This window comes from Pleurodeles waltl, chromosome 4_1 (genome assembly GCF_031143425.1).
Source record: "Pleurodeles waltl isolate 20211129_DDA chromosome 4_1, aPleWal1.hap1.20221129, whole genome shotgun sequence".
Taxonomy (NCBI): domain Eukaryota; kingdom Metazoa; phylum Chordata; class Amphibia; order Caudata; family Salamandridae; genus Pleurodeles; species Pleurodeles waltl.
Window position 1 is genome coordinate 880,123,804 of NC_090442.1, and position 22,509 is coordinate 880,146,312.

General features: G+C 43.5%; 1 protein-coding gene across 2 annotated transcripts in view; it reads left to right on the forward strand.

Moving 5' to 3' along the window:
- NTS (neurotensin) overlaps positions 1-22,509 on the forward strand; it is a 133,906-nt gene that overhangs the window by 83,972 nt on the left and 27,425 nt on the right. For both annotated transcript variants that reach the window (XM_069229628.1, XM_069229629.1), the window contains one exon: positions 7,029-7,090. In XM_069229628.1, the coding sequence (XP_069085729.1) occupies positions 7,029-7,090 (62 nt within the window). The remainder of the gene's footprint in view (positions 1-7,028; positions 7,091-22,509) is intronic.

Consider the following 22,509-nt stretch of genomic DNA (forward strand, 5'->3'; position numbering starts at 1 on the left):
GGATCAAAATGACCAGGACAAGTAGAACCTGGATCAAGAGAACCGGGATCAATGGCTGCAGTGCCAGTTGGACTAAATGGACAAGGAACAGATCCAGGAGAATCAGGACAGCCCAAACCAAATGGAATAAGGCTAAAAGGGCCAGAACATGAGAAGCAAGATGGACCAGGCTAGGAGTTTGACTATGAGGAGAACCAGAACAAGGTGACCAAGACAAGAGGACCATAAAGGAACTGGGCCAGATGGGATAAGAGTTCCAAAGCTAGGAAGGGCCACTATGGACAAAACACAATGTTTATGATAAGCACAATATAACAAGCAGGACCAGGACAACCAATGCCAAGAAGATCAAGGCTAGGGTGACAAGTGTGTCAGGTCCAAGAGCACTAGGCCCATGAGAACCCAAAATATAAGGAAGAGAAGCAAGAGGATCAGGGTCAGTTTGCACAGATTGTCAATATGGACAAGGACTATGAAACACAATAATAGCATGACCTTGTCCAGGAGTGCCAGGTAGTTGAGACCAGGGAAACAGGCAACCAGAGTCATAAGGAAACCTTCAAAGAGGATGAGGGAACAAAGGACTAGGGGGACTAGAGGGACCAGTAACATCAGGGCAAAGATGATCACAAGATAAGCAACAGGATAGCCAGGCCCTGGAGACCAGATAAAGAAGGGCCATTATGAGTCTGAGTAGAAGCACAAGGAGCAGGAATACCAGAGCCTGGGTGATCAGGACCAGATCCCGGAAGACCTGGTCCAGCCAATAGGACCCGGTACCAGAATAAGCAAGGAAGATGAGTGTGCCAGTACCAAAAATACCAGGAGGACCAGAGTCAGGAGGCTAAGGACCAGAACAAAGAGGATTAGAAGGATCAGCACCAAGAGGACCAGGAACAGGCCTAGGAGTGCAAGGGGACCATGACCATTAGAATAATGCCCAGAGCACCAGGTGGAGCAGAAAGACCAGGACCTGGGGATAGCGGGACCAGGGTGAGGAAGATCAGGAAGACCAGAACAGACAGAGCCAGAAACACCAGGGGGACTGGAAGTGGATGTCCAGGAGGAGCAGGACCAACATCAGAAGGACGCAAACAAAGAGAAACAGGACCAAAAGGGCTGAAACAAGTGCCAGAAGGACAATGGGAACAAAGCACCAGGCCGGGAGGGCAAGGATGGTCCAAATAGGTCAGGAGGGCAAGGATTGTCTAAACCAGGAAAGCAAGGGCTAAGAAGGCAAGACCTAAGAGGACCAGGACAAAAGAGACCAGGTAGACTGAGGGGACCAGTAGGACTGGGAACAGATGCACTAGGATTCAGATGAGCAGGCTTGTAGGATCAGAAAGACCATGTCAAAATGGATGAGGGTCAGGAAAATCAGAAAATAAAAGGTAGAGCTAGAAAAAGAGGGGATAAAAAGAACAGGATGTACAGGAGAACCAGAACCAAAACACTTATGTATACAAAGACCCAAACAAGGAGGACCAGAAACAAAAGGATTAAGGACCTCATTATGACTTTGGCAGTCTCTGAGCAAGACCACCAAAGCCAAAGGTGCCAGAAGACCGCCAGTGCGGTCTTCTGCCCACCATATAATGGGTGCTGTTGAATTTCTGCCACACTTTGGGCGGCTATCCGGCAGTAGCCATGCTGGCAGGAGGTTGCGCACTGACGTTGCTACCACCTGCACTACCCCACCAGAAGTACTCCGCCAGCCGTATTAAGACCATTAATACTGCCTGGTGGTGTCCTGCTGGCGGGGCTTTGCCGGCGGTGGAAGCGCCCCTTTCCTGCCGGACGACCTCCTTGCCAAACAAGGTAAGTCAGGCGTTCGACAGGGGAAGGGGGTGGAGGGGGGGGGTGTTGTGTGTGCATGTGTGTGTGCATTTGTGTGAATGTGACTCTGAGTGTTGTGGTGCATGTGTGGTTGTATGTGTGTGAGTGAATGCGTGTATGAATGTTGAAGTGAGTGCATGTCTGCATGTCAGTGTGTATGGGTGTGAGGAAGCGTGTTTGGATGTTTGTGTGTATTTGTGCCTGAATGCGTGTGAGTATGTGGAAGTGAATGCGCATATGGATGCGTGTGAGTAAATGCATGTGTGGATGAGTGTGAGTGGATTTGTGTTTGGAAGTGTAAGTGAGTGGGTATATGCGTGGTGCATTGTGGGTGTCCATGTGCATGTTTAGAGGATGGGGGCGCTATGTGAGTAGGAGGGGTGGGGGCACAATGTGAGAAGGGGTGAGGGTTGCTGTGACTGTAGGAGGGGAGGCCAGTCAGGTGCTTGCTGGGTGGAGCCATCTACTGATGACAGGGAGGGAATTCCCTGTCACCTGTAGTCCTATCACCATGGTTTTCGTGACGGTGCTACCGCAGCAGAAACCATGGCGGTGGGCCGGCTTCTATTACCACCACTGGTCCTCTGTGGACAAGTGGGTCGGAGATGAACACCTCTGGCCCGGTGGTTCATACTACCATGGCGGTAAGGGTGGAGATGTGGCAGGTTGGCAGTAGCCAACCCGCCACACTCATAATGTGGTGATCCTCACTGCCAGGCTGTTGACGCTGATACTACCACATTAACCCTGGCGGTCCCAAGACCGCCAGGGTCATAATGACCACCTAAGTCTAGTATGCACACAACTAGGAAGACAACAAAGTCTGTGAGGGCAAAGTATAGGAAGACTATTGCTAAGCACACCAGATAGAGTGAGGAAGACTATGATAACAGGACCTGAAGAATCAAGAGGAGATGGCCAAGCAACCAGAGCAAGCAGGACAAAAGCTAAAAGGACAAGAGCAAGGAGGACCAGTGAAATCACAATCATGGGGAAAAGGATGCTAAAGTCACAGAGGCTCAGGAGTATCAGGACCTGGCATACCCAGGAAAACAGGACTAGGGTGAAGAGGAAAAGAAGAAGCAGAACAAGGAAGGCTAGTATGACAGGAGCCATGAAAACCAAGCCATGTGGCTAAGAACAGGATGACCTGAACAAGGAGGATCAGAACAAAGTGGACAAGCTAGTCCAGGATGACAATAAAGAGGAGGTCCAAGCAGTATCATGAAATGTTGGAGGAGGACCTGTAAAACTAGTAGGCTCAGGAACAGGCTGATTACTGCCATTAAGACTATGGACCATATGGATGAGGATTGGGTGGTTTAGAAGGATCATAGTAAGCAGTATCAGGGACAGAAATAGGAAGACAAGAGCAGTTAGAACCAGGGGGACCAGGACCTGAAGTTCCAAGGAAGGCAGGAGGACTGACAACTGGGATTTAGGACTAGGCTGGCCGGGGTCAGGGACACCTTGACAACCAGAGTCACAAGGACCAATGGGACTAGATGAGGACTACAATGGCCAGTCCCAGCCCAAGAGGACCTCATAAGTAGGACCAGTACCAGTGGACACACTAGCAGGTGGACCACAAGTACCAGAACCAGGAGAATCAGAATGATCTATATCAAGGAGACTAGGAGTGCCAATGATAGGAAAACTAGGACAACAGGGCTAGATGAATAAGGACCCAGCAGAACAACAGCATCAGGGTGAAGGTCAGGAGTACCAGGACCAGGAGACCCAAGAAGGGTTAATACAAGGATAATCCATGAGAAGGGCAGGAAGGTCAGCATCAGGAAGAACTACTACCAGGAGCTCCAGATTCAGGAAACCAGTGTCAGAGGGACCTGTACTAGTGGGACCATGGCCATAAGTAGGATTAGGAGGACCAAAAGAACCCAGAAAAGGACGACTTGGAACAGGACTAGGAGGGTGATCAAGGCTTAAAGCCACAGAAGGACCTAGAAAACAATGAAGAAGACCAGGAGCAGGAGGACACCTATGTGATTCTAGGTCACATGTATTAGGATATCCCTTTTGGAAATGGTTTTTATTCATGCTTTTGTGCTGCCATTGGCCAGTATCCACCACCTCTTCAATCCAGTACAGAACTGTTCAGTGTTTGCTGAAAACTCGGACCATGCAAAGTGTGTGGTAGAAGATTCTGGGCCTCATTATGAGGCTGGAAGTTTTGAGACTGCCAGCCTTGTGGCGGCAGTTTGACTGCCACACTCCAGGCAGTCCGACTGCCACATCACGACCCTGGCAATCGGACTGCCAGGGGACCGCCACCACCGCCAGAAACATAATCCTCAGTGGGCTGACAGCAGTGAGACTCAGCAGGGCTGAGTTCGGTGCTGCTGTGCTGATCCTGAGTCCACCTTCAGCCAGCCTTTTCATGGTGCTTTAATTGCTATGAAAAGGCTGGCAGAAAAGAAGTGCTGGGGCCAACGTGTGGCTACCGCTCTGCCCATGACAATATTTAGAGTAAAAATGGGAATAAAAATAATTACCCTATCAGCGTGGGAGAACACTTCTAAATCATTTTTTAAAACTAACTCCCACTTTGAGAATTTGTTCTTGAAAAATAAGCATTTTTTTAAAAAAGTTTGCTGGCCAGCCACCCTATCTGACAGCACTGTCCTTCAAACATTTTATGCATAAACAAGGACCGCCATGACAGCCGTTTCTGTCAATGTAGATAGCTATTCACATGACCATTATACAACTATAAATTTAGAAGGGCAAGGGTCTACCAGGATGGCAGGAGTATTGTACAACACCATCCCGGTGAAGTTAACTAAATCTTCAAAACTATAATTCAGGTCCATAGTTTTATTCCTTCTGTCATGAGATTGGAATGAAGTATCTCAATTATACTGTGTTAGTCGCTTCAAAAGGGAGCTTATGCATTTGTTTCTATTTTATAAATCACTTTAAATGTTAGATGGCTCAATGTCACTGGTATATAACATCGGTTTCAGGTTTTAGTCTGATTTGTTTAATTGAACTGAATCAGAATTAATAATTCCAGAATGTGCTGACTTTTTGCAGAAAAAGCAGATGTGTTCTGATAACATGTAACCCTTAACCTAGCCTTTCTAGGTAAGAAAGAGTACATAGCTTTAGCAGAGTAAACAGCTTTAACTAGCTTTGCAAAGGTTCTGAACATATTTGTGTAATATCATATTCTGTAATTCCTGTTTAAATGTCAGTCTCTAATTTCTTTTTTTGGCAACTTGTGAAGCACCCAGTTGCTGATTATAAAGAAAAGACCTCAGAACTTGACTGTTAAAAGTGATACAGGTGAGTTCTGAAGTCACAGTTCCTGCTGTCACAGTTCCTTGCCTTCACAGAGGTGAAAGGCAAGTCAAGTCAAAGAGCATAACTGAAGCAGCAATTTAAAGAAACGAAAAGCTAGGATGTTTCTGCTTCTTTCTACACATTCTGAGCAACCGCAGCTTTTTTTTTTTTTTAAATGGACTTGTATTGAACTGTTTCAAATATCTTTTTGCAGCAAACATTTAACAGTTTTTTGCTGTGTTTAATTTTTCACAGAGGTATTATTGTCATTCTTTATGTTTGCAAAGGTGCTCGCTCTTTCATATGAAAGAGCTACACACCAAGGTTTTAAGTGGTTTGTGGGAAAGAGGATGGTGTGACCATGTATTATATTGGCTAAAGTAGCCCCGGGGATACATGATAAGGATATTGCAAATCACCTCGGATTACCATAACCTTTCAAAGGAACTTAGCCATCAGGTCTGTGTATCTATTCAAACAATAGGGTAATTACAGTACTATGCTGATGTGGTGCTTGGTTAATATCAGTTATGCCAACTTGAGAACAAAATCATTCACGTTAAGAGGAGGCGTAGAGTTGGAGGAGCATGGCTTTATGCCAAGATATTCTTGAGGGGACCTTTTGACCTGTCCCCTGGCCCCATCGACCTCCTCCTTCTACCAAAACAACTACAAGGAAAGATTTTTTAGGCTGCTGTTGATGTCCTGGGGTGTTTTTAGCTCCCTTAATGGACCTCGCCTGTGTGCAGCCTCAAAAGATGAGCTGTAAATCCACTCTCTGCAGTGGTTTCCCGCTCACCTTGCCTGATGCTGTTTGATTTCGGCTCCTCACTTGGTGACCGTAGTGAAGGGAGCTGAAATTGTGTACCACACAGTGCCACTGAGGGAGGTGGCAGGTCTGTATTATGGTGCGGTTAGCATTTTTGGGACATCATACCTGGTGCATTTCAACTTCCATTGTCAGCTAAATATATGGATGTCATCAATCTGCGTGACCTAGCAGTCAATATTTACTTTGTACTTACCATATTTCTGTGCCCTTCTATTTATCTCATCAACTGAGTCACTGCTAGGATGGGTCAAATATTGTGATATTTGAGCTGTACTATAGATCTCCTTTGTTATTTCTGTGCTTTGCCTACATGGTGGAGCTTTTGGTCATCCAGGGTGGTACTTAATTTGACTAGAAAATTAATCTATTCTCTGGTAAAGACCTGAATTTTTGTCTCTTACCCCTGTCTGTTGTCTACTCCTTCTTAAATTACTGCAGCCGTGCTTGTGATTTGATGTGGTGTCACTGGCAGTGTTCTCAATGAAGCTGATACAGTTATATGGAGTACGTTTCTATATAAGTTGTCTTCTGTGTACATTCTTTTTCTACCAACTCACTTGCCATGTTACGGACACTGGTTTTGTGTAGTATCTTTCTAATATGCTGTGTCATTAGATTTTTCTGGTAGTTGTGTAAGGTTTGCCTGACCCAGGTCATCGGTAATGTGGCTTAATGACATGGTCCTGTTGGAGGTCTGTTTATATTAAGGCACACACTTTTTGTATCTTACAGAGCAGGAATCTTCGATTGTTTCCAGGTGACTGGAAGAGGGTGTCAGGGTGCAGTACTCCTTGAATCTCTCTGGAATCCATCAAACTTTTAATTTAAAAATAATTGAATGTACAAATGAAACTATAGTACTTAACTTTTAATATTTCACAACAAGAGCTTCTGTGGGATATAGATACTAACCTCAAACTTTTTTGAGGCCTACAAGTTTGTTATGTTATGTCACATTATGGATGACTCTCAAGGTTTAGAGGCATCAACTGGAGGGATGCTATATGTACAACATAGAGCACACTTGTAACATATGCTTTGTGTTCTTGCTTTGCAGATTCAGAAGAGGATATTAAGACATTAGAAACAGACTTATTGAACAATATGTATTCTTCAAAGGTATGTATGTTCTTTGACAAGTAATTAAGGCTGAGGAACCTCATGCAAGTGATAAGCAGACTTCATCATAAGAAAATATTGGGCCCAATTCACCAATAAAAATGTAAAACAAGGGAGGGAGATTTTGATCGCCACCTGCATGCATTTTTTTCATTTTGTGGTATTTATCAACATTCCCACTTGTACACCTAGTAGTCTGCACCAGGCACATGTTTCTAACATACTACTAGGAATATCAGTGGCAATTCCTGGGGACTCTGATTCTTGCTGAGCAGGTTTCAACAAGGCATAGAATTCCACATAAGGCAAATAACCCCCTTGTGCAAATACAAGTTATTTTATTTTTTTTCTTCCAGAGAGAAAACTGTTTTTCCCATGGAAAACATTTTCCCTTAGACCTGAGCAAATCTGGGAACGATTCATTACCCTTCTCATCTTGGGAGGGGAGTTATTTCAGACACTGGCTGGTGTTAATCGTTAACCATTCCAGCTCAGAAAGGAATTGGCTTGAAGTTTCAGAACACCCACAAACATACATGTATTTGCAATACTCAAACCAAGACTTGGAACACTCATGTGTTACCCATTGAGTAGGATTTACTATTGCAGATTTCTCTGCACTCATGCAGAGAATCTGCTTTAGTAAATTCATTTACACCCATCAGAAATCCCACAGTGAATGCCTAGCAGATATGAGTAAGTTATATTAGGTATAAACCTACATTTCCAGCTGAAAGCTGCTTTGTGAATGGTCCCCATTGCCACTATACTCAAATGTCTAGTCATGATATATGCTATCAGACAGAGCCCGCCACACTTCACATTAATAAAATAACTAGGAGCTAATAATTAGCTCATAATTTGCCACACAGACTTCCTTTGAAGGTAGAAATAAAAGAAACACTGTCACCATTGCAATGGATGACTAATGTTGTAAAGCCTGCATTAGTCTGTCTCTTCTTTTATATATTGTGTACCAGATTGGTCAATACTTTGCACCAGTGCAACATCACTAAAAAAGATGTAAACTCATTCAAAGGGCCTCATTTCAAGTTTGGCAGACGGAAAAGCCCACCTGCCAAACTCCCGACAGTGTTGCCTCCGCCTATGTGGCGACATCCCTGCTGGATTCATTACAAGTTTCCCGCTAGGTTGGCGGGCAGAAACCTGAGTTTCCCCTGGTGGGAAACAGGCTGCAGCATTGCCTCCGTCTCATAACTGAGCCGGCTGCACAGCTGGAGCCAGCAGAGTGCACCAGCACCCTCGCAATTTTCACTGTCTGCCAGGCAGACAGTGAAAATTGGGAGGGTGCTGGGCAGGGGGCCCCTGCACTACCCATACCAAGTGCATGGGCAGTACCTGGGCCCACTTGTGGCCACCTGCACCTGTTCTCCTCCAGTTTTTTTATGACGGTGTTACCACCATGGAAAGGCTGGTGGAGAACGAGGTCATAATCCGAAGGGCAGCACAGCATGAAGTTCTGCCCTGGCAGATTAGGATCTCCCCCACCACCAGACCACAGGGATCCAAGATCCTGGCAGAGCTGGCTGTTCCCTTGCAGTCAGACCACCAGGGTTGTTATGTGGCTGTCCAGACTGGCACAATCATAATGAGGCCCAAAGTCTTGATTTATTTACTTTCAGCTCAAAACTTGTTTCGTGGTTGAAAGGTGCCTAAGAGCTATGTACTCTTTTGCATTACTTTAGACCATCGGGCATCCCTTAAGTAGCATGTGGGTGTTCCCGTTCTATTCTCCATGGCTTTTTATACAAAGCCCTTTCTAGTGATAATGGTAGACAGGGTTTTACACAAAAAAGTATTACTCTCCGAGGCAGTCAAAAAGTAGGAGAAATGTTTTTAGTTCCAAATACTTTTCAAACATGGCATGCGAACTGCATAAAATGTTTATAGTTAGTTTAAGCAATGCACCTAGTACTGGAAGGGTATCATTCCAGTACAAAACCTATTCTGGCTCCTTCACATACCTTTGAACTATGGTGCAAAGTTGTGTATGTGACACAAGGCAGCCTAATTGCCCCACGGAAGAGAGCAGCTAAATCATGTCCTCCTGTCCCATTTCATGCAGGGCTGCACAGCCTAACAACTTTGGTAGCTGAACTGCTTGAACTAATAGTAAATTTGTCCCATAGTTTTAACTGCTCCAATATTATTTTTTTACATTCCTTTCAACTTCAATAATCTCCTGTTTGAAAAATGTTTACATTTCTTCCTTAAAGCTTTTGAAATGTTTGTTTTTTCGAACAGCCCTGTAATTCAATAACTTGTTTGTTGCCAAAGTTATTCTCAGTTCAAAAAAGCATTTCTCCAGCTTGACTTTTGATTGGGCTATTGTTTCAATAAGAAAGTTTCAAGAACTTATAGTTGTGGTAGTAGAATAATTTTTTTTTTTTAAATCAGCTAGGGGCAAATTTACAAGCACCTACGCCTCCTTGCTTCGAATCATTTTTACACAAAAGCGGCATCAAGGAGAACTTTTCTCTGCACCAGATTTACAAAGTGGTGCAATCCAAGCATTATGCCCCTTTGAACCCCTTGCACCACATGCCTGCCCTGGGCATAATGTGTGCAGGAGAAGGGGTGTTCCCCATTAGGAAGCTCAGAAAAAGTGCACAGTGAAATTTCTGAGATTTCGCTCTCTGCCATTTTTCCTGTCATTGTTAATGCCTACCCAAGGCAGGTGTTAAAGAAATGCTCCCATTGTTTCCAAAGGGCCTCCCCATGCATTGCTGGGCTAGCACCATAATTGCTGCCACTCGTCGACCAATGAGCCACAATAGTATCACTATTGTGATAATGTGTACCATGAAGTGCAGTATTGTAAAAAAGGTGCTACCATGGTGACGTTAGGGGGGGCACAGGAGGGTGCAAGGAAAGTGGCGCATCGTAGCTGATGTGTCACTTTCTCAGGTTGATGTGGTCTCTTAATAAAACATTCTGCAACATTTTCTTACGGTATAAAAGAATAAACCACAAAATGAAAATATCTGTTGGATCTCTTTCCAACAATGGCTCTATGTGTATTAAATGTCCTGATTTTATGCATTTTCTCTGAGTGTGGTCTTTAGTATCTGATATCCCCTGGAAGCGCGGTCAGATGAAGTGTAAACTGGAATTATGTTTGGTCTAGGATGCTCTAGGATACATGAATAAATGCAGTACAGTAATGAGCACAGTACTGTACATTGCCAAGCCTATAATGTGTTGGTTTGTGTGTCTGTGTGTGTGTGTGTGCGTGTAAAAGTGTGTGTGTGCTAAATGTGAACTATGTTTCAGCGAGTGCAAAACATTAAACCCAATTTAATTTGCAGTTTATAGTATGCAATGCCCTCCTACATGTTTTCCTGTTGGTAGACAGCTCATTATTTATTTGTTTCTTCTGCAAATGGATGCACAAAGGAGGTGTGTCAGAAGCTTTTTTGCGGTCTGGGTAATTAACCTTAACTAATGTATCACATAAGCAGGCCTGTTTTTGTGATATAAACACATTTAGCAGTGGCACTACGAGGCCCTGAAATGAGCGGGAACCTGGAGCAAACAGTCTCAGCTTGCTCCCACCGTCTGATGGCCCTAGTACTAACCATGGAGGGTGTGTGAGTTACGGTGTGCATTCCATACCACAACTGGTGATTTTTGTTGTTTTATAGCGGTTGTGTTCAGTGAACCATAAATAACTTTTACCTGTGTCCTTTCAGTGAATGTATGAGTTTTTGAATTATGTAGTGCATTCACCTGCCGTAAACTTATTCTGCAATGCACACAGGGGGTCATTCTGACCCTGGCGGTCCATGACCGCCATGGCGGAGGGCGGCGGAAGCACCGCCAACAGGCTGGCGGTGCTTCCTGGGCTATTTTGACCGCTGCGGTAAAGCCACGGTCAGAAAAGGGGAACCGGCGGTTTCCCGCTGGTTTTCCCCTGGCCCAGGGAATCCGCCATGGCGGCGCTGCTTGCAGCACCGCCATGGGGATTCCGACCCCCTTCCCGCCAGCCTGTTTCTGGCGGTGTCCACCGCCAGAACCAGGATGGCGGGAACAGGTGCCGTGGGGCCCCTGGGGGCCCCTGCACTGCCCATGCCACTGGCATGGGCAGTGCAGGGGCCCCCTAACAGGGCCCCACAAAGATTTTCACTGTCTGCTTTGCAGACAGTGAAAATCGTGACGGGTGCCACTGCACCCGTCGCACCCCTGCAACTCCGCCGGCTCCATTCAGAGCCGGCTTCCTCGTTGCAGGGCTTTCCCGCTGGGCCGGCGGACGGCCTTTTGGCGGTCGCCCGCCGGCCCAGCGGGAAAGTTGGAATGACCGCCGCGGTCTTTTGACTGCTGTGCGGTCATTCGGCGGCAGAATGACCGCCACAGTCTTTTGTTGTGGAGAACAGAAGATGGCCGGCCACAGGGGCTGTACTGCCACAAGTTTCTGAAGCCATCAGCCTATGCATCCTAGACATAGCCGTGATGACATTAACCTTTCTGTTAATAACCTTTGTGAATTTCCTTAAGCTCACAATTGTGCACATTTGATCATTTGCCAAAAATGATGCCTGTTTTCCAAAGTTCTAGGAACTTGCACATTTTTTATTCTAAAATTGAGGTTCAACAATTTCTTTGCTATCTTTGTATGCCTCAGTGTTCAGCTTTAACCCCCTCTGGTGCCTAGAAATGTTTATCAGGTTTCTGCAATATTATTTTGCAGCACAGAATATGGGCAAACCCATGTTTCCAAAGATAGGGCAAAATTATTTGGATCCCCTTCATCAACCAATCACACTCCATAAACAATTAAAATGTGATTGACAGAATTCATGAGTTCAGAAATTTCAGTTTTAAATGACAATAGATACAGAAGTGTTAACCCTTTCAAGCCACCCTCCACCTTTTGTGATCTCTATTTTCTCAAAAACTCAACAGATTTAGCCACACTAAGAATAGAACGCCTTTGGATTAAAGTTCCACACTTATGATGAGGTAAATTAGTTCAGCATTTTTTGCTCTAGAAGTGAGCAAAATTTCCATTCTAAGATCAATAAAGAAAATATGTAATTTTTGACACTCATACCTTTACTTATTCACCTGCACAAGTGCTAAATGTCTATAGTTTGGTGTGGATAAAATGTGACCCTAACTACAACATCTCGGTAACCTTTGTGTTTTTCAGTGAATATCTGTGTTTTTTTTTACATAAAGTAATATATAATCACCTTACGGTAATACAATCACAGCTGCATGCAGCTTACCTCCATGCATACAGCAGTTTTCCATGCGAGCGGGTGCATTTTTTTTCCATTGGCCTAAAGATCCATGAATCCTTGGAGACTTTGCAATGGGGGTCGAGCTGAAAATCCACTCATTCCTAAATGAGGCGGGTAAACAGGGGTTTGGATTTTGGGATACTCCATCTCATTTGCAACAGAGTGCTCTCTCTGCCAAACTCTAGATCAATCCCTGAGTCATGGCTGTGGCTCAATCTTGAAAACCCACTGAAATTTAGCAGTTATGGTTGCCTATCCAGATGACGCACACAATACCTTTTACCACCCATTTTGTTGTTCTCCTTTTTGCTCTTTGTTTTCTATTTGTAAATTGGTATTTTGAGCATGGCGGTCGTCAAACAAAGCACTTACCTGTGGACATAGACTCTCTACCTGATCACCAATAAGGGGAAAATAAAATAAGAAATAAGTAACTTTTGAGAACCTTTCGCAATAAAATAAAATAAAATCCCTTTGACACGCATCAATCAAGACTAAAGATTACCAATGTAACCTGCACTGCACATGTGCAATCCTAGACACGAAGCATTAGCGACTACATGCTTTGTCTATTCACCTGTCACTTATTCTTTCAATCACGATTTCTGAAAAGCTCAAATATTTACGAATAATGTGTCTACCACAATGAAATATTTTGTTTGCACGGTGCTGTACCTCATATGTGATAGCAAAGCTTTGGTTATAAGCAGGCAGACTTTCCACTAATGCCAACATGAGTGCTTTAACACTTCAAACACAAAGTGAACTATTATGTTTTTTAATATGTTTGTGTGATTATATTGTGGTAGCCTCATTAAAACATGTCTTGTAAAAGTGAAGCTCTCAATTTGTTCAGAGTTCCAAAATTTGAACTTTGTTTAGTATCATAAAATGTTACTGGTAAAGCAATGTGTTTTATTAAATGTAAAGTTATGCATGGAATAATAATAACGTACAAAAAGTCATGAGATAATGTGTACATTAATACAATCCCCACTGTCTCATACCAAATCTGTCAAAAAAATAAAGCAATTTTTGGGGGATATGCAAACCTCAGATACATAGTACCTGATTCACAAGGGTAAACGTATACGTTTGCACAAGTTTACCATGTTTTGTGCTATCACAAACTCTGAGTTAATAGTAAGTGTACTACTAAGAAACTTCACAATCCGAGAACTCTGCACATAAAGAGCTAGGCTGTCAATTTCTACATGCCCTACTTTTAAATATCTGCACTCTGCCATTATGGGCAGCAAGGCCTACATATGGGTGACTTATTAATATTTAAAATGAAGGTTTAGGCCTGTCAAAAGGGTATTACAACAATTCAGATTTGCAGTTTGAAACTGCCACGGGCAGGTTACCTGTGCGCAGCTATCACTGTGCGCAACTATAGTTTCTTATGTGCAGCCTGAACCCATGAGCACATGTGTTCTGCTTACCCTAGCAATGCCCTTATCGTATAGGGCAGACACAGGTGGTGAACATGCACAGTTCATTTTACCATGAAATTAATTGGAGGGAGACTGAGGTAGTGAGACTCACACACTGTAAAGGTCCAAAACCAGGTGATTAAAAAGCAAATATTCTGGGTACGCTAAATGGCCAGAACCCATTTTCAACAATGACATATCGTACTGTATAGATTTCTTAATAATGAAAAGTTAAATTGAAGTCAGGTAAACTTATCATAGGATAGTCGTGGTGCCACATCAGAACAACAGCTTATGCCAGTTCTTCTCTACACCATTCAAAAGCAAGGTTACTAAATGATTCCATGTTAATATGGATGTAATGTTCTACTCCTTGATTTTTATTTTCCAAATCAATTTTTTTCAAAGTGCAAAAATTAAATTGCACTACATGAATTGAATCAAAACTATAACTCTCAGAATTAATTTTGTTGTTAAACGTAACAATAGGACTGAGCCAGTGCATTCTTGGTGACATAGGGTTAAAGACAGGATTGGAATTCCAATTTCTGCAGTAAACACTCCGCTTCCACTATCTTCCCCTGACAGATTTTGCAGGTCAGGTTATTAGCCTACATGGGACATGTACTGCACATTTTTACCAGGTTTTTAAAAATGTTACCAAAGGTAGAAGATACTCTCCAAACGTTTGCATATTTCGGCTGAAAACCATCAAGATCTGACGCCTTTACAGATCTCCAGCTCATTTCCCCTTGCCCCTTTCGACATACTATTCGTCCATAAAAAGGCTTTTAATGCTTCCCACACCACTGCTGCAGCGGAAGAGTTCCAATATAAGTCAAAACATTATTTAATCTTAACTTACTTCTCAATATTATGCCAGGATCTTGAAACTATGATGTCAGCCAGACTTGAAGGGATTTTAAGCTTACGTACTTCTAATCAGAAAAAAGGCATACATAGGGGCAGGAGCAGATAAAATCAGAATAAGTGGTATGTATTATAACCTAAAAATATATTTTCTCCATGCTTGAAAAGAGTGTATTTGTGACATTCTGAAAGTTTGACCTTTTAGATGTCCACTAAATCCAAACTCTGTTGTAGCACCTTTATTGGTTCCCTCACACAGGAGACCCTATTTGTCCTAGTCTGCTTGAATGAGCTAGTGATTGTATCTAACACACATAGAGTGACATTAAATTCCCCATCCAGATCTAGGCTGTGTCTGAAAATAGTGTTGTTCCAATGCAAGCCCCGATCATCATCTATGATTAGCCCATAGCCCATGGCCATTTCACTGAAATTTTCCTGACCTTTCTTAAGGGGGTAGGAGTGGAAAATGAGTAATGTTTTGCAATTTCTAATAAATAGGCAAATACATTACATTTTGTTCCTCCGACAGACCAATCATAACACATATGACAACATGGAGAAATTAATAATATCATGGTTATATTTTAAAAAATGGCTTTTCAACTTAACATTCTACAGGTCGTACCCACATGGCTGCAACTTCATCACATTGCTAACCAACATTAACTGACTTTTCTTGAAATTCTTTAGTTGGCCATTTAAACATATTATAGGTTGATACAGAGACACGATCAATTTGATGAAAAGCCATAAAATGATTATTTCTTGAAGTGCAGTCTTCAAGTATTCCAATTCAACAGACCAAGACTTTTCTCTAAATCTAGAAGCCATAATTTAATTGAATCAAAATTCAAACCATCAGGGTCTGGTGCCCTTGCAGAATAATTCTTTCTCATACTCTCATTAATACTGTAATATTTCCTTCTTGTGGTTATGTGCCTGTTTAAATGTGCTTCTATATTACAGGATGCTTATCTCCAACTTCTTTTTCCTTGCTTCTTTTCATTCTTAAATGCACCCTGCACTACTCCTGCCTGGCAGAGTTCGCGTATATATCAAACATTTTTTAGATGTATTTTACATCTCATTACTGTGCCTAGATAGTAAAACTATGATATATCAGTCAGCCACCAATGTGTCCTTTAATCTCATGCCCTCCTACTCAGAATATGACATATACAGGGACATTATTAGATGAAACCAGAGGAAGAAGTTCTACCTCTATACAGTGGCATGTATTTGAACATACAATTATACTCCCTGTGCTGGAAATGTGTGTATCCCTGATGTTTTGAGTAGTTCACCTTCTCTGTCCACTAAATCCAAACTCTTTTTCTCCTACATTATCCACTTTCTACTCTCCTGCCCACCTTGCTCCACACTTGTAGGAGGCTGGCCCTCTTTGTAGTGTGAAAAACTAGGCACACTGTGAAGTGGGTCCAGGCAACCACACGTTGGTTTCCAGAGGCAAAAATTAGACCACCTAATGCTCCAATTTTTAAGGTAGCTGGTCGAGCAGTTAGGCTAATCCAGGAGATGTGCTAAGTATTTGCTGTACTTACAAATCCAATCTTGCACCACACACACTCAACGAATAACTCGAGAACAGAATTTATAAAAATACTTTTATATACATTTTAAGACTAAGATTTTTAAGATACATTAATTACTTTTTGAGAAATGACCTTGTAAAGTTTTAATAAAGTTAGGGGCATATTTATACTTTTTGATGCAAAGCTGCACTATCGCAATTTTGCATTACAATGTTTAGCACCGGCTTGCGCCATTCCTGAACACCAGCCGGGTGGAATGGGGTAAACCGGTACAAAGGGTGGGCTAGCGTAAAAAAAAAAATGACGTTAGCCGGGTAGTGATGGCGGAATGGGAGAAGGGGGTTTTACACCAAAATATGATGTTAGGCTGGTTAGAGGCAAGAAAAATGCCTCTAACCAGCCTAGAATCCTTTTCTGACACAAAACCATCCATGCCCCATGACTCCTGACAAAAGACAGGAGGCATGCCTACCACCCCAATGGCCAGCACAGGGGACTAGTGTCCCCTAAGCATGGCCATTGCACCCTGTGCCATGCAAGAGGCCCAAAGTTAGGCCCCCAATTACACTTTAATTAACAACAACAAAAAAACATACCTATACTTACCCTACTTAACTGGGATGGGGCCCCCATCCTCCGGTGTCCCTCTGGTGTGGGTGGGGGTGTTCCTTGGGCTTGAGGAGGGCACCTGTGGACCCATTCCATGGTGTTTAACCATGGAAATCGGCCCACAGGTCCTCTAATGCCCAGTCTGACCCAGGTGTTAAATAATAATGCAAAGCAAGCTTTGCACCATTATTTAGCCCCTCCTCCCACCTCTGTGTCATTTTAGCACGGGGTTAAATATGGGGCTATAGGGTTAGCACCATTTTTTAGATGGAAATGCCTACCTTGCATCTCATTGACGCAAGGTGGGTTCACATATCTAAAAAATGATGCAAACTCCAATATTTTGATGTTAGACATGTCTAATGGCAAAATATAAATATGGAGTTAGCTTTGCACCGAATTTGCATAAAACAAATGACACAAATTTGGTGCAAATGGAGTATAAATATGCCCCTTAGCCTTTCTGCGCGTAATTACACACCAAAGGAATCAATGGGCAATCACATTTAAAAAATGCATTATAAATCGTACAGATGAGTTACCAGTCTCTTCTTTTGCAGGGTGGTCATAGTAGTCAGTGGGCACACTGTGCCAGCTGGAGAGCTATGAGTGGCTCCTGGTTCAGGCGGGAGCAGAATTGGAAAGTCTCTTGGCACAGGCACAGGGCCACCTGGCGGGCCACTTGGAAAAGGAGCTGGTTTGCAGATTTAAAGGTGATGTCTTGGGGTCCCCTTGGGCTGTTGAGATCGCAAGAGGTTGAGGACCCAGGGCACACAGCAGATCCTGTGATGCAAGGCTCAGGGCAGCTGGATGGAGGACAATTTGAAGGTCTTTCGATGCTGTGTGCAAAGGAACCCTTTGGAGCTGGAGATAAGTCTTCTTCTGTGGGCCTTGCAGGACATTGTGGGTGCTCTGGTGGGAGGTCCAGTGTGTCACTGAAGTCCACTGACTGGGGCTTCCTCCTGGTCCAGTTGCAACTCTGGGTAAGCTGTTTTTGGGGTTGTCTGACGTGCACTGACCAGTACCTGCTGTATTGGCACAATTTGGCCATGGGAGGGCGCTGTGCCACCAAAGTTGGCAACCTTGCAGGTCTCATCTGGTCTGTCATCGGGTCTGGCTGCAACTTTCGGTTGTGGAGATGTCATCCAGTCGGTGAAGTGACCCTCACTGATTTGTTGGTTCCTTGTGGGTTTCCTTGTTTTTTTGATTGGTGCCTCCACTCAGGAGGGAAATCGTGGGCTATTTGCAAAGCCTGGAGGTCCTCAGGGTCTTTTGAGGTCAGTCTAGTGGTCAGCTCCTCCTCAGCAGTGACTGTCCAGACTCTAGTGCAGCAAGCAGGGGTCTTGGAGCCTCTTCTGGTGCAGAAGGTTCTCTGTTCTCGACCTGTCTGGTTCTTTGGTATTGTCTTCTTTTCTTCCAGATGAATCTAAATACTGAATTTAGTGGGCATTTAAGGGGGAAACTCGTAGTGTCCAATGGGACACCTACCCTTGGGTGGCTACACTCACTATAGTGACCACTACAGGGTCACATCCATAAACCTCATTGGATATTTTCCTGCCATCCAACATGGAGAAAAATGAAATGGGGTTCAACTTTGACTGCAAGCCCATAGGAATGGTGCATGCTCAGTGAGAAACCTCCTACTACCCTTTGTGTGGTTTCCCACCTTTGCTCCCGCCAGAAGTGGGGGTTGACAAAGGGCAAAGACATCTGCTACTAGCAGCAGGCCTGGGGGCTTGAGTTTCAAGGGTGGTAGCCCTTTGTAGCTCACTGCCAGGAGAGTGCACATTCCTAAGGGTAATGCTTTACAAACCAGAGAGCCATGGCTCTCCCCTAGGTTTGTATATTGGGTGTCTGGAAGTAGCAGGCTGGATGGAACCAGTCTGCTACAATGCCAGTCAGGTTAACTTTCGCAGGGGGCACCTCTAAGGTGACCCCTGGGTACTTTTGGGATTAAATCCAATACTGGTTCCAATTTGGAGTTAACATCCTGAGCTGTTTGATACCAAACAACGCAGGGTGTAGAGTGGCCATCATTTAGCTGGGGAACTCGTGTTTGACCAGTGTCCAGTACATGCTCTTAAAAGGGCTACTCTGTTCACTATGTCCCAGGTTTGGCAAGGACACAGTGAGGGCATATACCCTCACATATAGTAGGGTGCACACTGCCTTAGGTCTGTAAGGCCTACCAGAGGGGTGACTTACCCATATCATATGCAGTGTAGGGTAGACAGGGCACACAGGGAGTGTGCCATATTGAGTTTCCCTTTTTAGGTTTGCCCCAGGGCACTCAGCCTGTACTGGCAGTGCTGGGTGCATCTAGGTGCAGGGCCCTAGAGAGTCGCACAATCAGTGCTGCTGCCTTCAGGGGCCTACTCATACTATTGCATGACCTGGGTCCTGAAGTACCCATTTACTAGGGTCTTACAGTGATATGTTAGAGTGTATCCAATTGTGCCAAGCATCACAACAGATGTAGAGAAAGAGCTTTGGCCCAAGGAACCTGATTAGCAGCAGCCCTGGGTACTACAACTTCTAGGACACACCTACATAAGGCAAAAAGTTAGGGGCTAGCCATGCAAAATGAGGCCTCCTCTCATTGCACCCTCTTCCCATTCTCTTGCATCTTCACCCCAGAACACTGGCCCAATCTATCAAGTTGGTGTTAGTGAATGTCTTCCTGTCATCCCCTTGAGTTTACTAATTTAGCACTCTCTGGATGATGTAATTCTATTTCCCATTTCCTTTTCCAACATCTGATCCACCTCTCCCTCACAAGACTTTGTACATTTTCTGTACTTCTTTCAAAACAAAAATATATTTGTATTGAAGCGGAATTCAGCCACATAGCATAGCCTCCCCGTCATTCTGTCTTACCTTTTCTAATTATTCATCGTTTGCAGGAATTTCTGTACGTCAAGAACTTCTTCGAACATCAAATAGATCTCTTTCCCTTTAGATGGTTGTACTATTTGCCAAAGTTTAAGCTCTTGCCCTCCCGTCTAGGAAATAATTATGAAGTTTGAGATCACCCATCTTTCTTCTGTCTTTCAAGCAGAATTCCATGAGTGTTCCTAATAGTCAGATCATTCCACTGTGGTCAAAGGTTAATCAATGAAGATTCCTTTACCACCTCATCTAAATATATTCTTCCATTGTGATTTCAGTCGCAGCATCTGCCAGAATGTCAAGATTGGACCTCTGGAGGTGTTGTGCTATATAAAATGACCCTTAATCTCCTCTGTACTAATCAAGCCTGCAAACTGCTCAATTTTCCAATCTAAAGTCTCCAGGTTATTTCTTATATGTCCCACTAACCTTTGTGATGACTCTTGTATTATTGGATTTCTGTACTCCTGTAGGATATGATGTGAAAAAGGTCTATGTCAGCTTCTTCTTCTTGTCATTCCCCAGAAGATTTTAATGTTCTTTTTTTTCTCCTGTTAAGTGTCACCAGAGTGTGGCCCAATTGAGCCACACTCAGATTGTATTTTATCTCTATCTTCGGATTCAGAAGGAAGGTCAAAGGGGTCTGAAGAAGATATTAATCAGATACTGAGTGTGCTTTCTGTTGCATTCACAGATAGTCTAACTTATGACCCCAATTTAGTGAGAAAAAAAAGTAGTTGGGGGTGACATCTTCCAACATGATTGCCTCTGGATGTGAACTTTTGCAGCTACAATTTAAGTCCATTTTGTGCTTTATCAGCATACTACTGCACACATTGATCAATACCCTTTTCTTGGTGACTGCACTGCCTACTTTCTTTGTAGCATCCTTTTCACTCATGTGTGGAAAGTCCATTTTGGAGTGAGAACAGACTTCTCTTGCAGCACTGGCTTTCTTATAACTGTTCATATTTTTCACCCACTGGCCCTTTAGACGTTTCAGGCAAGCACTGCAGTTCACTTTACCTCTAGATCCCACTGATTTAACAGAATTGGCTGAAGACTTATTTAGGTCATTAGAGGTAGTCTTTTCTCTGGGTCTACTGAATTAATATGTTGGCAATGGTTTGCCTCTACAGCACTCCCTTCTCTGGGTCATGGGGTGCAGCCTCCATCACCATGTGGTCATTTACTCCCTCAGCCAACATTGTTGATAATGTTTAGGTACCACTTTTAACTTGCAGACATACTTCTGATGCATGATCTGATGCCCCACTTTGTTTTCTGAGTGTTCTGTCATCTCCAAGGCTGCTATTGCGCCAACATACTCCATCTGTTTCAATGTGCTTGGGAGTCTTTCATTTTTCTAGACACTAATTCTGCAGCTATGTCAGTATTTCCCCGGACCCTTTGATGGGAGAGTTTGTTGTTTTTATTTTGCACAACAAAATTTAAACCATGCTAGGGGCCACATACCCAACTGTATGTACAGTGGCACTAGATAGAGTGCATTTTCATTTCTTTCTTTTTTCTTAATGTTGTTCCTTACATTGCTCTCCTTATGCTTATTCGGCAGTGAGCATAGTGCCCCACTGGAAGACAGGCTATGCAATTTGTGTGCACTCTGCCATTCCCCTTATTTAGAGACCCATACAGGTCAGTGTCTGGCTCAGTCAGTCTTAACTTGTCTTGCTCAACGTTTCCCCTTTCCCTGTTTTGCTTTTTAAGTAACTGACTTGGATACAAGGATCGAAGAAGCACTTCCCAGCAGCTTCAGAGATTCAGTCCATCATCGCTGTGCAGAAACTGCTTCTTGAGTGCTGACAACAGAGTGCTGGCTATTCCCCTGGCTTTCTTGAGCTATGCTTCTGAATTATTACTCTCCCACTATTCTACTGGTCGCTCATTGCCAGACACAGAACCAGAATGAACAGTGTCCTCCTTGGCCACCCACCTCCAGTGTAGACTGTATTGCTCTCCCTCTACATAGATCTCCTTCACCGTATCAAGCTTTTCATCCATCTTCACTGTGTCCTCCATTACTGTTCAACCTCTGCAGTGCTTCATTAACATAGGCCGTCCAACTCACCTACCAGTCAGAATCTTTGGAAAGAACTCAGGTATAACTTTTATTCTTCAGCAGTGTGCTTACTTATAGATTGTTTATGTGCCACACAGCTGACATCTACTTATCCAGTTTCTTATTTTCGAAATTGGATTCTCTATGGGCGGAAGTCAACGATATATATAGCAGCATTGAACTTTATTGATGGCACTTTGATTACTTATATTTCAAAACCTAATCCAATCAAACCTCCATGTGACATGTTAGTTATTTCTTCACTGAGTTCTTTTCATTGGACTGAGTTGCATCTTTCAACAGAGGCTCTAAATGGCATCATTCGAAGTCTAGTGGAATCTGTGAGCTATTTAAACTAATTAGCAATGGTAGTAAATGGAAGAATTGGTAATCATAAATTCTATTTAAAAATATTTGTTAGACTTGGCATCCGTGGCGTGGTCTCCCCTAACGTTTTGCCTCTGCTTCCCATGTTGTTGATTGTGCTGGACTGTGTTTTTGCTGTTTTTGAGACTCTGAGCACTTTACCACTGTTAACCAGTGCTAAAGTGCAAGTGCTCCTAAATGTATATGTAATTGACTTTCCATGATTGGCATATTAGATTTACTAGTAAGTCCCTAGTACAGTGCACTAGAGCTGCGCAGGGCCTGTAAATCAAAAGCTACGAGTGGGCCTGCAGCACTTGTTGTGCCACCCACAGGAGTAGCCATT